The 15,535-nt window shown below is 39.0% G+C and overlaps 1 protein-coding gene across 1 annotated transcript in view; it reads left to right on the top strand.

The window, feature by feature from the left end:
- The window catches only part of atp7a (ATPase copper transporting alpha), a 32,011-nt gene that overhangs the window by 14,778 nt on the left and 1,698 nt on the right, over positions 1 to 15,535 (top strand). Inside the window, exons 12-22 of the mRNA XM_057850117.1 lie at positions 4,843 to 4,970; positions 5,077 to 5,231; positions 5,310 to 5,444; positions 5,516 to 5,710; positions 7,225 to 7,407; positions 7,488 to 7,701; positions 9,731 to 9,877; positions 9,942 to 10,084; positions 12,159 to 12,362; positions 12,512 to 12,629; positions 15,423 to 15,525. Of these exons, the coding sequence (XP_057706100.1) occupies positions 4,843 to 4,970; positions 5,077 to 5,231; positions 5,310 to 5,444; positions 5,516 to 5,710; positions 7,225 to 7,407; positions 7,488 to 7,701; positions 9,731 to 9,877; positions 9,942 to 10,084; positions 12,159 to 12,362; positions 12,512 to 12,629; positions 15,423 to 15,525 (1,725 nt within the window). The remainder of the gene's footprint in view (positions 1 to 4,842; positions 4,971 to 5,076; positions 5,232 to 5,309; positions 5,445 to 5,515; positions 5,711 to 7,224; positions 7,408 to 7,487; positions 7,702 to 9,730; positions 9,878 to 9,941; positions 10,085 to 12,158; positions 12,363 to 12,511; positions 12,630 to 15,422; positions 15,526 to 15,535) is intronic.

Here is a 15,535-nt window from a genome sequence, read left to right as displayed (position 1 = left end):
GCAACGCAAACTCAATATTGGACACACTTTATAGAATTATACAATGTATATCTTGTACAAGTAGCTATGTGACAGCCATATTTGTGGACTACCAAATCACGAAAAAAAAAAAAAAAAGATTAAACTTATGTTACTTACTAGCCCACACTGCTTTCTCACAAATGCCATTTTTGGTTTTCTCTTCAACTTCAACAAGTTCTTAGTTCAAGTAACACCTTTTTAAATATTAGGGTACTTTGGAAGCGTTGACTTCTTGGAGAACCTCTCAGGAGTGTGACAAAATATCAAAATGGGGATATATCGTGATGCTCCTGCCAAGAATCGAGATATCGTTTAAAAAAGGTGTCAATGTTCAAAAAAATAAAAGGAACCAACAAGTTGCTACCAAAATCTTCCACCATAATAGTGTGTCAGTCAGGGGTGAAAGTGGCTAGAATTTCTTGCCGGAACTCCCCGACGTGAAGGTCGCCACGGAGCCAGAAATTTCATTTATTTATTTTCTTTCTTTTTTTTGGGGGGGGGGGGGGGGGGGGGGTCAAACCTCTTAAACTACTGAAATGCAAAGAAAATTGTTTTAGCTCAGTTATTTCTATAACGCACACAAAAACTGATTTTCATTCAAAATGATATTTTTTCAATTATTTGCTAAATAAAAGTTAACAAAAAGAGCAATAACCCCAAACTCCGTCTCCTAATTTTTATTTTCCCTCATTTCCTCACATACGAAATGCCAAATCTCAATTTTAATTACTTAAGAACATAGGATGAATAAGTTAATGTAAACAATTTTTTTTAAACAATAAAGATATAAGTAACATACATTTAGAAAAACAAGTACAAATGACTTATATTATGCAGAGTGAAATGAAATATACATTTTGAAGATCGCGCAAACATTGAGTTTTTTTAAATCATAAGGAAATGAATAAGTAGCCTAACGTAAATGAACAAATATAAGTCCAAAGTGCACATCGACAGCTAAGATGTTCTGAACTGCCCCATCAGAGCAAATAAAATTAAATGTGATAAATAAGCCTCCTCAACTCTTTCGTTGCTCTAAAAGGTTTGATCCATTTTATGTTGCATTGCCCTTTTTTGGTCGCATCAATTCAACAACCTTTATTTATTTTTTTTGCTTTACCAGAAACATGCGCATTTGAACCAATCAGAGCTAACTATCTCTGCTGATCACATGTCAGTATGTCAGCCAATTGAACGGAAAAATGAGTTCAGGCGTTTTTCTTTGCTGCGTGCATTCGCACATTGACGTGACTGAAAGGTGGAAAAGCGCTATATAAGTATAACACACCAACACCAACTCATCATCGTCAGACTCAGATAACTGCAGCAGCTGGGAAACCTCCATGCCGTCCATGGAATAAAATAAATAATAAATATTGGTGGAAACAGATTACGCTACACAAGCACTTTATTATGCTTGTTGTTAACACTTGTGTATGTAAATCTGATGTTGGTAGATTGTTTTCTTCTTGGAGATGAAATGCATGTGTGGCAGCTTAACATTTTTATTTATTTATGTTTTACATAGCGTTTTGACATTTGCCATCATATTTTCGGAATCAAAGTACCGTGTACCGGAACAGCATTCCGGCCCTGAATCTTATACCGCAACAGCATTCCGGCCCATAATCTTATCCCGGAACTGCGTTCTTGCCCTTAATCTTATACCGGAACGGCGTTCCTGACCGTTCTGGCCCACTTTCACCCCTGGTGTCAGTTAACTATACGGCTTCCATTGACGGCGTTGGATGCCCAGTCCGTTAAGACTGGGAAGGGGGAATGAACGGTCGTCCTTTCGAAACCATTCTTTCCGATTTTCGGGGCATTTAGAGGCCACTTTCAGTTCATTTGAGGGCATTTAGAGGTCATTTCCTGTTGAGTTTGAGTCACTGCCTATTCATTCCCGGGTCACTTCCTGTCCTGTAACCCAAAATCAACAGAAAGTGACCCATAAAATGCACCAAAATAAACCGGAAGTGACTGAAAATAACAAGTAATGACCTGAAATGGCCCAAAATGTCCTTTTTGCCTGGCATTGGCTGTCACTGATGACCATGGAAGTGGGAGTGGCTGCCATTGACGGTGCTGGACGCCCAATCCATTTAGACTGGGAACGTTCCTTCATTCGGAACCAGAGCATTCACAATCATTCTTTTCGATTTTCAGGGCATTTACAGGTCACTTTTTGTTCATTTTAGGGCATTTACAGGTCATTTCCTGTTGAGTTTGAGTCACTGCCAAATCATTTGGGAGATTCGCGGGTCTTTTCCTGTTCGTTAACTCAAAATAAACAGGAAGTGACCCATGAAATACCCCAAAATCAACAGAAAGTAACTGAAAATCAAGAGGTAATGACCTGAAATGGCCCAAAATTCCCTCAATGCCTGGCATTGCCTGCCACTGACGGCCATAGACGTTCAATCCCTCCCACTTAAAAGGGATTGAACGTCCACTAGTGATAAACTCATTCCAATTCACAGCAGAAGCTTGTTTTTCTGTTTATTTGTTTGTAGAATATCCTAGAATGATTTCCTGAATGTATCGCAAACCGTATCTCATCGTGAGGTACCAAGAGGTTCCCACCCCTACTTTCAGTCTTAGTCTCAGTCCTAATTAGTTTATTGGTGGATATTTCTTAACCATAACTTACCAGCCTATTGTAGAAGAAGTTTGATGAGTTGCAGAAGAAACGAGTCAAGGAACAATAAATGTGCAATGTTTTAATCTAGTTTCAAGGCATTTTTGGACCAGTTTTTGTAGTGGTGACACAAAAATGTATCTCAAAAAGGCTTTCTTTTTTCCACGCCAAAAATATCATTTTCTCCAGGACCAATCATTGAATTCCCAAAATTCTTTGTACATTGTACTCAATAAGGGTGTGACAATATATCGAAATGGTGATATATCGTGATACTTTGTATCCCAAAAGGTTATCGATATGCTCCTGCCAAGAATCGGGATATCGTTTTTAAAAGGTGGCAATGTTTTAAAAAAAAAAAAAAAAGGGACCAACAAGTTGCTACCAAAATCTTCCACCATAGTAGTGTCTCAGGTAACTCTAAGGCTGCCATTGACGGTGCTGGACGCCCAATCCAATTAGACTGGGAACGTTCGTTCATTCGTAACAGGACTGCAGCGATCGATTATTTTAGTAGCCGACTAATCGATGAACTATTTATTTGGAATAATCGAGAAATCTGATAAGGAACATAAAAATTGAAATACCTGAGCTGAACCTCACACGGTATATAAAACAAAAAGAGGATCTATGTACAACAAAAGAACAATTGGCTAACTTACATAGCAAAAGTCCGCAAGCTTAAATGCTATAAAATACTAACGCTTTTTTACAATGCTCCTAACAAATGGCTCAGAGACATATTCCCACAAAAAAATGGCTAAATATACCTTTAAACTAAATTACGAATGCATTAAAAAAAATCATTAGCCCAAACAAAAACTTAGCTTATGTTGGTCTTAACAGGGAGCAGATGAATTCAGCCATGTGAAATGATGTAGAGAACCATGTATCCACCCAAATCAATGAAAGTAAATGCAAACACTTTCAAGACAAACCTTTACAACGCCACTTTAATTAAACGAATACTCGAATCAACAAAATATAATTTGAATTTTTTTTCTAATCGAATACTTGAGTAACTCGATTATTCGTTGCAGCATTAATTCGACACCAGAGCATTCACAGTCAATCTGTCCAATTTTTCGGGGCATTTACAGGTCACTTGCTGTTCATTTACAGGTAATTTCCTGTTGAGTTTGAGTCACTACCTAATCATTTGGGTGATTCCCAGATCACTTCCTGTTCTGTAACTCAAACAGGAAGTGACCCATAAAATACCCCCAAATCAACAGGAAGTAACTGGAAATCAACTGGTAAATGACCTTAAATGGCCCAAAATTACCTCATTGCCTGGCAGTAGCTGCCAATGACGGCCATAGACGTTCAATCCGTTTGAAGTGGGAGGGATGGCAGCGAATGAACGAATGTTCATTCGCTGCCACCCTCCCACTTCAAATGGATTGGACGTCTACTAGTGATAAACTCATTCCAATTAACAGCAGAAGATTGTTTTTCTGTTTATTAGTTGTTTGTAGAATATCCTAGAATGATTTCCTGACCAATGTATCGATAAGTGTTGTATTGCCATATCATCAGATCATCGTTATCGTGAGCTTTGTATCGCAAATTGTATCATATCGTGAGGTAACAAGAGGTTCCCACTCCTAGTACTCAAATTGAAGTGGCCATTCTAACAGGACTCAAATCTTGACCAAATGTCATGTTGCTACAGTACATACAGATGTCATGCGAATGGGGTCATAAACTACTATGTATCTTACACCTATTAAAAATAGAACAGTTTATATTTTTGCAACATTTTTCAAATATCTTTTTGTTCTTATTGGAGGATGTGAGGAATTTCTTTCATTTAGAAGAAGACTCATTTAAACTGCAGGTGGCAGTAGTGTGCATGTAATGCTATGTAAATGACTTGATTTAGCTACATTACATGAGTAAGGCAAATAAAATACTAGCTCAGTGTGATGCAGTAATTCTACATCACTACATACTAGTACAACAACCACAACCAGGCATATTTTGTTAAATTAACCCATTACCCACCTACTATATTTATGTAATTTCAGAATATTTGATATGCAGGATGTCATTACAATGTAATGTTTTTCATGTTGTGACTGAACAGTATATGTACACATTAATACATTATATATATTATAGTAGTGTGTGGTTAAAAACATGCCTTTTTTGTTGAGTCTTTCCCTATGGCTTCTTTCCAGTGAGGATCAAGTGGATGTTGAACTTGTACAGAGGGGAGATGTAGTAAAGGTTGTCCCTGGTGGAAAGTTTCCAGTTGATGGCAGAGTCATTGAAGGTCATTCCATGGCAGATGAGTCTCTCATCACAGGTTAGTGAGCCTGTAGAAGTCCCAAGTAGTCATTTGGACCTTCAGTCTGAAAGATGTATTGCTGTAGACGGTTAATTTCTCACCAGATGTTACTTTGAAACTTCAGGTGAGGCCATGCCTGTGACCAAGAAGCCAGGGAGTGTTGTGATTGCGGGCTCCATTAACCAGAATGGCTCCCTGCTGGTCAGCGCTACACATGTTGGCATGGACACCACCCTGTCGCAGATTGTCAAATTAGTTGAAGAAGCTCAGACCTCAAAAGTGCGTCTTGGGATTCTGAACCTGGCCCGCTCTTTCTTCCATGTGGTTAAGTTTTCCAATTCTCCATGTTTGTTTTAGGCTCCTATCCAGCAGTATGCTGATAAGATCAGCGGCTACTTTGTACCCTTCATTGTCGGCGTGTCTGTCCTCACTTTGATTTCCTGGATTATCATTGGGTTCCTGGATTTCCCTCTTGTGGAAAAATACTTTCCAGTGAGTATGTCGATTAATTAATTGCCGACTATACTTCAGTCGATTGATACATTTCTTGTTACTCGTTCTAGGGTTATGACAAGAGCATTTCCCGGGCTGAAGCGGTGATTCGCTTCGCTTTCCAGGCCTCCATAACAGTCTTATGCATTGCCTGTCCATGCTCCCTCGGTCTGGCGACGCCGACGGCTGTCATGGTGGGCACTGGGGTTGGAGCTCAAAATGGCATTCTGATAAAAGGAGGGGAACCTCTGGAAATGGCGCACAAGGTATGGTCACTTTCATGTTTTTTTTTTTTGCTACATGCTTATCAATAATTGGTAATGCACTATTAGGGATTTCCCCGATCTAATCATGTAATCAGGTGTTAAAGATTTTTTTTTTTTTTTTCCAAGTTTAAGGGCGACAAAGCAACAAAATATTACAGACGTACAAGGAAATTGCTAAAATAAACAAAAATATGTGTTTTTATAGGGCTGTCAAACGATTAAAAAATTTTATCGAGTTAATTACAGCTTAAAAATGAATTAATCGTAATTAATTGCAATTCAAACCATCCATAAAATATGCCATATTGTTCTGCAAATTATTGTTGGAATGGAAATATAAGACACAAGACATATACATTCAACATACGGTACACAAGTACTGTATTTGTTTATTATAACAATAAATCAACAAGATTAACATTATTAACATTCTGCTAAAGTGATCCATGGATAGAAAGACTTGTAGTTCTTAAAAGATAAATGTTAGTACAAGTTATAGAAATTTGATATTTCAACCCCTTTTAATGTTTTCGTTTTAATAAAATTTGTAAAATTTTCAATCAAAAAATAAATTAGTAGCTCGCCATTGTTGATGTCAATAATTACACAATGCTCATGTGGTGCTGAAACCCATAAAATCAGTCGTACCAAAGCGCCAGCAGAGGGCGACAAAACACCAAAAAACACAAGTAACAAGTGGACATGACACTGTGCTGTCATTTTAATCTGTTTGAGCAGGGCATGTGCGTTAAATGCGTCAAATATTTTAACGTGATTAATTTTAAAAAATAATTACCGCCCGTTAACGTGATAATTTTGACAGCCCTAGTTTTATACAATTCATCACAACACGGGCGGAAACAGCAGAAGTAAAACAGAAGGTGAACGTTCTGGTTAACTGTCATGGGAAGCTAAACTTAAGATGGTATCATTAAAGAGTGATCAGTTCTGCAGTATGGAAATATTTTTACATTTGTATGCACTTTTTTAAATATAATACTAAAGTATCAGATCTACACTATGTATCGGCAGATCCTCAAAATCAGGTGACTTGCGTGCAAAAATATCTGATTGGGGCATTCCGATATTCATCTAATAGATCAATGATTTATTTGATAATCACCATGTTTAGCATAATCACAGTAACATGGAAATCTGTACTAATGTTAGTTATTACCCAGCAGTAGAAGCTAGCTGTTAGCTGGCCGACCAAAACTGTAAATAAATAAAGAAAAAAATCATTTATTCTGATCATTGTGGAACGGTTGCTGGAGGTAGAGTGAAAAAGAAAGGACATAAATTTGCTCAACCTTTACTTTTATATTTCGTCTCTGGAAAAGCCTATTTACTCACAAACTGCATATTTTTGTATTTTGTATGTGGCTTATTTAAAATTTAAAGGGGTGGGAGGTAAAATAATTTCAAGGGCACATACACTGTGAATGCTATGTACTGTATATTCCTGGGCTGTTAGTGAATAAGTGAAATGACTAAAAACATGCATCAATGCACAGGTCCAGTCAGTGGTGTTTGATAAGACCGGGACCATTACGTATGGCGCTCCAAACGTTGTCCAGGTGAAAATACTCGTGGAGGGCAACAAGATGCCCCGCTCTCGACTGCTCGCTATCGTGGGCACAGCAGAGAACAACAGCGAACATCCTTTAGGAGCGGCTATCACCAAATACTGCAAGCAGGTTGGTGGGTTAGGGTTAGGACCTCACTGCTCAAGTCCTCTTCTCCGAGCACATTACGATACATTACAATGTCCATGCAGGAGCTCGGCACGGAGTCGCTCGGCACGTGCACAGAATTCCAGGCCGTTCCGGGCTGTGGCATTCGGTGTCGGGTCAGCAACACAGAGATGCTGTCAAAGCACGTGGACAGTGACAGCGAGGACAACAACCAGCGCAACAGCTTGCTTGTTCAGATCAGCGACACCCTAACGTCCAGCAGCTCTCATCCTCTTATAATGGATCCACAGCCACCTAGTACGCCACAGTCTCAGATAGTGCTGGGTGATATGGAAATAAGATTCTATCATGATAGAGGCCATTTTATTTTGTGATAAAAATATGCCACAATTTAGAATATTTATAATTATTTGATGAAAATAAATTAGTGATAATCTTTGTTAGTGTCTGACTCGTTCCCAATATGGTAGTAGAGGATATGTCTTCACCACCTTATTTAAAAAAATATCATAAACTGATTTCATTAATTTTATTTATTCACCATATGTTTGTGTGGTGATTTATCATAGCCCTGGTTTTCTTGTATAGGGAGATTTAACGGCCGTTCCGCGTAGTTGAGATAATTTAATTTGCGGGGATAATTTTAGGGGAGGAAAAAAATATATATATATATATATACATATATATATTTATATACCGTGTTGTTAATTTTACTTTAAAAAAGTAATTAATTACAGTTACAAATTACTTCTCCCAAAAAGTAATTGCGTTAGTAACTCAGTTACCTGAATGTAAGAGTAATTAGTTACTTGGCAAAGTAACTAGTGATAATTTTCTTTTTTTTTTTTATTCCCCCCCCCCCCCCCAAAAAAAACAAAACAGGTCATGCAATGTGAAGTTTAAAGGGTTTTGGGGACAACTGGCCCTAGCCCAATTCTTTACCCTCCACTTAACTAGAAACAAGGGTATTGCGATAACTAGATAGTAACCTTTGCTATGTGTGGAAGTCATTTAAAGTTGTGAATCAACCGTTAAAGTTGTTAAAATTGCTCCCGTTATTGCATTAGTTCCCTTCTGTCTACTTTAAACATGTGTAAGTTTTAAAACTGTTTCATCATTTAAAGATAGATTTAAGTTAAGATTTTTCCGATTTAGGAGCATTTTAGATTTAAAAAAAAAAAAAAGTTACTTAGGTTCACTAGGAAGGATCTCTACATCAGAGCCTTCCTGAGAGGTCTACTGCTTTAAGATGGCGGCTGTTTACTAACGCATGTAGTCCTTAAAACATGTTGCCAATGCAGCTGTGTCTGGCATTTGCATCTAGTTCTATAATATATCTACCGTGTCATGTAGGCATAGTTTGTCGGCTATGGCTACAGTCAGGTATTATTGGAGCCACCTGGCATTGCGGTTGCAACGGCGTCTTCCCCACTCCTGCTCTGCTCTCTCGTCTCCGTGAGTCCGTTTCTCTCAGACTTTTTTTATTCAACCAACTTAGTAACGCACGCCTTTCCCGCCTCAGTAACGGCGTTGCCAAGATGAGAAAAGTAATTAATTAGATTACTCATTACTGAAAAAAATAACGCCGTTAGTAACGCCGTTATATTCTAACGCTGTTATTAACAACACTGTTTATATACAATATATAGTCCTGGACAATTGTTATTTTAAGCACGTAAAACTATGTATTTGAATAAATTCAGAAATGGTAATTGGCACTTTAATTTTAAATTTACAGTCATTTTAATGAAAAAAAAAAAATCAACATTAAGTCATTGGCTGACATAGATGGCGATCGTTGATGGAATATGATGAGTTAAGACGCCGTTAAAATAAATAACTGATATTAAATTGCATTTAAATAGAAACTGAGTGCTGGTTGATATAGCATAAAATTCATATCATGGGATGAATTTAATCCCATCAAACTAATGTTATACCTGTGTGATAATTTTAATTGACATATTTTTTCTGAATGTGTTATTAAATTTGAAATGTAAATATTTCCTGTTAAAATGAGCAGAATTCAGCAGATTTATCAGCACAGCAGATCCTGGGTCAGTCAATCGCATACGAAAAGAATTGCAGCTACCGAATTCAAGATTTCGTTGTAAAAAAAAAGAGCAAACTTTCAGCCCTACTAAGAAGGATAGGAACTGTGGAGTCTAGTGTATTGTCATAATACATTATTTATATTGACGAAAGAAGAAATTTATGATGGATAATCGTTTTGCCGATGTACAGTATATCATACCGACCAGCACTACTGTAGTCCCTATAATTTTACTCTATGTTGGAATATCACTCAAATGCTGTGTGTCTTCAGGCCTGGACCAGACTGCAAGCTACGTCGTCTTGATTGGTAATCGAGAGTGGATGAGGAGGAATTGTCTGCAGATCCGGCCTGACATAGACGATGCCATGATAGAGCACGAGCGCAGAGGACGTACCTCTGTTTTGGTTGCTGTAGACAGTAAGTAAACGGAGGATGTGACAGACTTAAAACACAAAGAACATGTTTTTATTTTGCCTTTTAGATCTGCTGTGTGCCATGATAGCCATAGCAGACACAGTCAAACCGGAAGCTGAGCTTGCAGTGCAAACTCTTACCAGCATGGGGTTGGAGGTTGTGTTGATGACGGGAGACAACAGCAAGACAGCAAGGGCCATTGCTTCACAGGTGGGCTCACACAGGTGCAGCAATATGTATAGTTACTAAAGCCTTAAAGTGCGTACGACAGGAGAAAAAAAGTCTTAAATAGGATTATTATGTGAATTAGAATCATATTTTGAGACGATTCGACTATATACAACAATTTAGCAAAGCGCAGATGACGAGAAATTAGTCTTTTGATCTGCCGGTTAGCCACGCCTACCATTATAGGGCTCTAGCGTCTCCAAAAGGTGGATGACGTCAGTGGAGTCACGACTTCATCTGATTTAGTATGCAGCCCATTGAGGGAGAATTATTCACAACGAGGAAAACGCGACGAAGAGAAACGCAAAATGTCACTGTTTCAGTCTCTCTACTCCAATATTTATACAGTATATTCTTTTTATCCAAGTATTTTTCCCCAATAGCTAAATAAATGGCTTGAAAAGGACCAGTCACCCTGTTGAGGGGGAATTATTCAGAACGAGGTAAACGCGACAAAGAGAGCCGCAAAATGTTGTCGTTTCAGTCTCTCTACTCCAATATTTTTACAAGATATTCTTTTTATCCAAGTATTTTTCCCCAATAGCTAAATAAATGGCATGGTGATGACAAATAAGTCTTGTACTAAATGGAATATGAAATAATAAAAATGCATTTATTCAAGATGACATGGCAAAATTACTCCATAATAGTTAAAACTGTCGACTTCACCTTTACTGTCACAACTCCCGAACGATATTTTATGCCACCTAAATCGGGCTTATGTCATTTCCCTTCCCCGGCGTCGGAGAATGTAAACAAACCAAGAGGCGTGACAGCTAGCCGACATGCTAACCCAAACCGAGTGAAGTTTCAAAGTCTTCGAAGCGGAAAATCACACATAACTAGCCCGGATCGTTTCACATGACGACTGGGTTGTCGATTGTCTTTGTTGATCGGCAAACCGCCCGGCGGAGAGCAATTTACAGCTCATTCCCCTGCTACTACGAACAGGAGAGCTCGCCAGGGAAGCAGCTGGACAATGACCGCTGAACAAACCGGCCGACGTCGGAGGAGCGTGTAGCTGCCAAATGGTCAAAACGAATATGGCAAAATAATGCTTTACTACACGGCGAAGTCGTAAACAGCGAGACAACTTTACCAACTTAGCTGTATGAGCTGGATGGATGCTCCAAACAAAGTTTCGTTGTGCTTTTTTGTAGCAATGACAATAAATATTCTGAATCTGAATCTGACACTCAGTGGAGGAGGGCGGCTGCAGTTGTTGTTTAGCTAACATGTGCAGCTAATGTGTATGAGGAGAGCTTTTTACGGTACATGCCCATCCATGAATAAATGTAAGTAGTCCTTTATTTAAAGAAAGTTTGTAGTGTTTACTTTGCAATCGCTGTATTCGCGGCTATGTTTAATTCAAAGCTGCAATTTCTGATCGGTCGGAAAATTTGACAGAACACCGGGCACATAAAGCGGGGAATAAGCCGAGTATACTAGGAGTGCTCTCCCGGCCGCCGGTCTTCGGCCGAGGGGACAAAGATCATGTTAGCCACAAAATGCAAGCCACCTACATATTAAAATGATCCCAGTATTTGACATAATACAAAACACAATGTCTACTCACTTCCTCGTAAGTCCCATGGTCCCACAGTAGTAGGGCTTGTTTTGGCCAATATCCACTGGTGAATGATAACCTTTTGAAACCCCAAAAAGGCGCACACACCTCTCCCTCGTTACAGCAAGATTTTTCTGCAGCCGTTTGGCTGGCGTGATGCGAAAAATAAACGTATTCATCCGCAAAATCAGCTGAATCCTTAGTCCTTCTCATACAACAGTTCGGCTGTATAGTGAAGAGGACTCCTTCCTCCGTACACGTCACAGCGCTCTCTTTCTCAACTCGAGACTGTTGCCGGAAGTCACTCATTTTCATGGCGCGGGATTCAAAAAACTAAATACATATAGCGATCGCTTCCACACACATCCAAGCGGTCCATTTCATTCAGGAGCATAAGATACCGCGTGTATTATGAAATAAACATGCTTTTTCGTGTCACTGGCACTTTAATACTACGGATTAAATTCACTAGCATGTCTTCTGCATTAGGTGGGCATCAGGAAGGTGTTTGCAGAGGTGCTTCCCTCCCACAAAGTGGCTAAAGTGGAGCAGCTCCAGCAGGCTGGGAAAAGGGTCGCCATGGTGGGCGACGGCATCAACGACTCGCCCGCCCTGGCCATGGCAGACGTCGGCATCGCCATAGGAACCGGCACAGATGTGGCCATCGAGGCGGCAGACGTTGTCTTGATCAGGGTGCGAACCAAATGTTAGACTTGAAGCTTGATTGATGTGTTCACTTAGTTTGCACTAAATCGCTCATAAAATAATGCACCATTCTCATTGGTACAGTTTTAGTCTAATTTTTGGACATATTGATCGTGCTCTGCTGCTTATTTTGACAGAATGACCTTTTAGATGTCGTCAGCAGTATCGACCTCTCTAAAAAGACCGTCAAGAGGATCAGGATAAACTTTGTCTTCGCTCTCCTCTACAACCTGGTTGGCATTCCCATCGCTGCAGGTAAAAGACCATAATCATGTCTGTGCTCAAAAAAGGGCATTAATATTTCTGGAAATGTTCTGTTATGTACAATAAAATATAACTTGGCAACAATCTTCATCTTGACACTGAAGTTGTAAAGTTCAGGTTAATGAAAAAAACCTTTTTTTCTGTTGATAATTTCATTTTTCCTCGAAACCAGTGTTTTTTTTTTTTCCATGACTTTTTTTCTCATAAATTATCATAACTCTTTTTTGAAATAATATTAAATTAACAAGAAAATGCAATTTCGAGAAAAGTGTAAATGCTGCCTGTGGGTCAATTCCTGTTCTGTTGGGGACATTTCAGGGTCACTCCCTATTGTTTTTGGGTCAATTCCTGTTTGTTTTCATCAGTTTCTTAACCACTTCCAGTTGATTTTGGTGCATTTCCCAGTCCTTGTTTATTTTTGATCACTTCCTTTGATTTTAGGCCCAATATGAACCCTTCAGAGACAGTGGTCATCTATTAAAAAGCTATCATTGGCTTACTCATTCACTTCTAGTCACAAAGTATGTGTTGTGCTAGTTTGTAAAAAAAAAAATTTAAAAAAAAGATATTGAAAACACCAACTTGACGGCAATAGAAGTCAAATCCATTTATACTGGGAGGGGCTGGAAACCATCAAATTGTCGTCAATGGAAGCCAATGAGTTAAGCTATAACCAGGCATGAAAATGGGTTAGGGGTTAAAAAGGTAAGAAGGGTGTGGAGGAAATACAGTGCCCTCCATAATTATTGGCATCCCTTGTTAAGATGTGTTTTTTAGCTTCTAATAATTTTTTTTAATTCAAATAATATGGGACCTTAATGGAAAAAAAGAGAAAAATCCAACCTTCAATACAAGTACATTTATTCAGTGGGGAAAAAATCCCACATAAAGAAATAATTATTTGACATCAAATAATGTGTGTCACAATTATTAGCACCCCAGTTGTTAATACTTTGTTCAACCCCCTTTTGCCAACAAAACAACACCTAATCTTCTCCTATAATGTTTCACAAGCTTGATTTTGTGTGTAGATTTGGCCATATGTTTAGGGTCATTGTCTTGCTGAAAGACCCAGTGAAGAGTAGACCCATCTTCAGCTTTCGGGCAGAGGGTATTTCAAAGCATTCATGATGCCCTGCACCCTAACAAGGTTCCCAGGGCCTTTGGAAGCGAAACAGCCCCACAGCATCACTGACCCACCCCCATACTTCACAGTGGGTATGAGGTGCTTTTCAGCATGCGCATCTTTCGTGGCACGCCAGACCCACTTAGAGTGTTTGGTTCCAAAAAGCTCAATCTTGGTCTCATCTGACCAAAGCACACGGTCCCAGTGTGCTTTGGTCAGATGAGACCAAGACTGAGCTTTTTGGCACACAAAATCAAGCTCCTCCCATGGCCATCTGAGTCTCCAGACCTTGTTTTGTTGGCAAAAGGCAGTTGTACAAAGTATTAACACCAAGGGTGCTAATAATTGTGACACACATTATTTGATGTCAAATAATTATTTCTTTATGTGGGATTTTTTCCCCACTGAATAAATGCATTTGTATTGAAGGTTGGATTTTTCTCTTTTTTTCCATTAAGGTCCCATATTATTTGAATTTAAAAAATATATATATTAGAAGCTAAAAAACACATCTTAACCAGGGGTGCCAATAATTATGGAGGGCACTGTATGTTCCGATAACACTGGACAACTAGGGCTGTACCGAACAACTAATTTTCTCCCGACTAGTCAGTAGTCATAATAGTAGTATAACAATTATTTATTGCCAATCAGATTATTCATAAAGGGTGCCATTTTAAAGCTATTCTTAGTATAGAATCTGAATTCTGAAGTATGTGGGATTAACTCCAAAAATCGTTATTAATATGACAAACATGACGTGCTTTTATTTTGAAATGTTTACCGGAAGTACTTCACTAAACCGCTAACCGTAAGCTTTACACTCCGCAAAAGAAGCTCGTTTTGTCATTGAATGTGGTGTCACTAATCAAATACATTTTTTTTCATATTTTTCGTTTGCAAATGCTGTTAACCAGCAATTTTTCATGTTTGAAGTGTCACCTAAAGTAGGCTAAAGTAGGTTGTCTTTTTTCCCCATTAGCCTCAATGTAGCAATGATAATGTTTACAGTGTTTAGTATAGATATGTTTCCTTATTTGTATGTCTGAACTTTAATTCTCCGGAGTGTTGATGACCAATAAACATCTGTGAACGGAACTGGAGTCTCATATGCCCTCAGCACGCAAGCACAAATGTATGCACGCGTGGCGATAAAATGCAGCGGTGAAAATTACCGCCCTCATTTTTATTTACCGTGCGATAAATGGGCTCATTGCATATCGCGACAGGCCTTAGCAACTTCGAGAAAACGTCGTTAGTTAGTTAGATGGACTTATGATCTGCCAGCTTGTAATTGTCTCCTGTCGTCTTCCAAAATTACAACTGGGTGACGGCATTTAGGTGTTCTTTCACGGCCGACGTGCAGCCAAGCTTGGCATTGAAGAGACAGGACACAACAGTGTACCCTCCTTTTTTTCGCTGAAATAAGTCAATGTTTTCGCCACTCTGGTGCGCTTTTTTGGCTTTGTGCCGCTTTCCCCACTTGCATACCAAGCGTCTGACATTAAAAAAATCTCCCGACCCACGCCCTTAAAAATTTTCTTCTCGGATCTACCCAATTCACGTAGGTCACCCTTTTTGACTTCAAAATGGCGAATTTCGCCGAAAGATGAGATATTTTCATGCCTGTATAACAAAATATACTGTTGTGCCCTCAGGTGTGTTCCTTCCCATCGGCCTTGTGTTACAGCCATGGATGGGTTCCGCCGCCATGGCACTATCTTCAGTCTCTGTGGTCGTGTCCTCGCTTCTACTCAAATGGTAATTTCCG

This window comes from Corythoichthys intestinalis, chromosome 11 (genome assembly GCF_030265065.1).
Source record: "Corythoichthys intestinalis isolate RoL2023-P3 chromosome 11, ASM3026506v1, whole genome shotgun sequence".
Lineage (NCBI taxonomy): Eukaryota > Metazoa > Chordata > Actinopteri > Syngnathiformes > Syngnathidae > Corythoichthys > Corythoichthys intestinalis.
The sequence above is the reverse complement of the archived record's forward strand: the minus strand, read 5'-3'. Positions and strand labels throughout refer to the sequence as shown.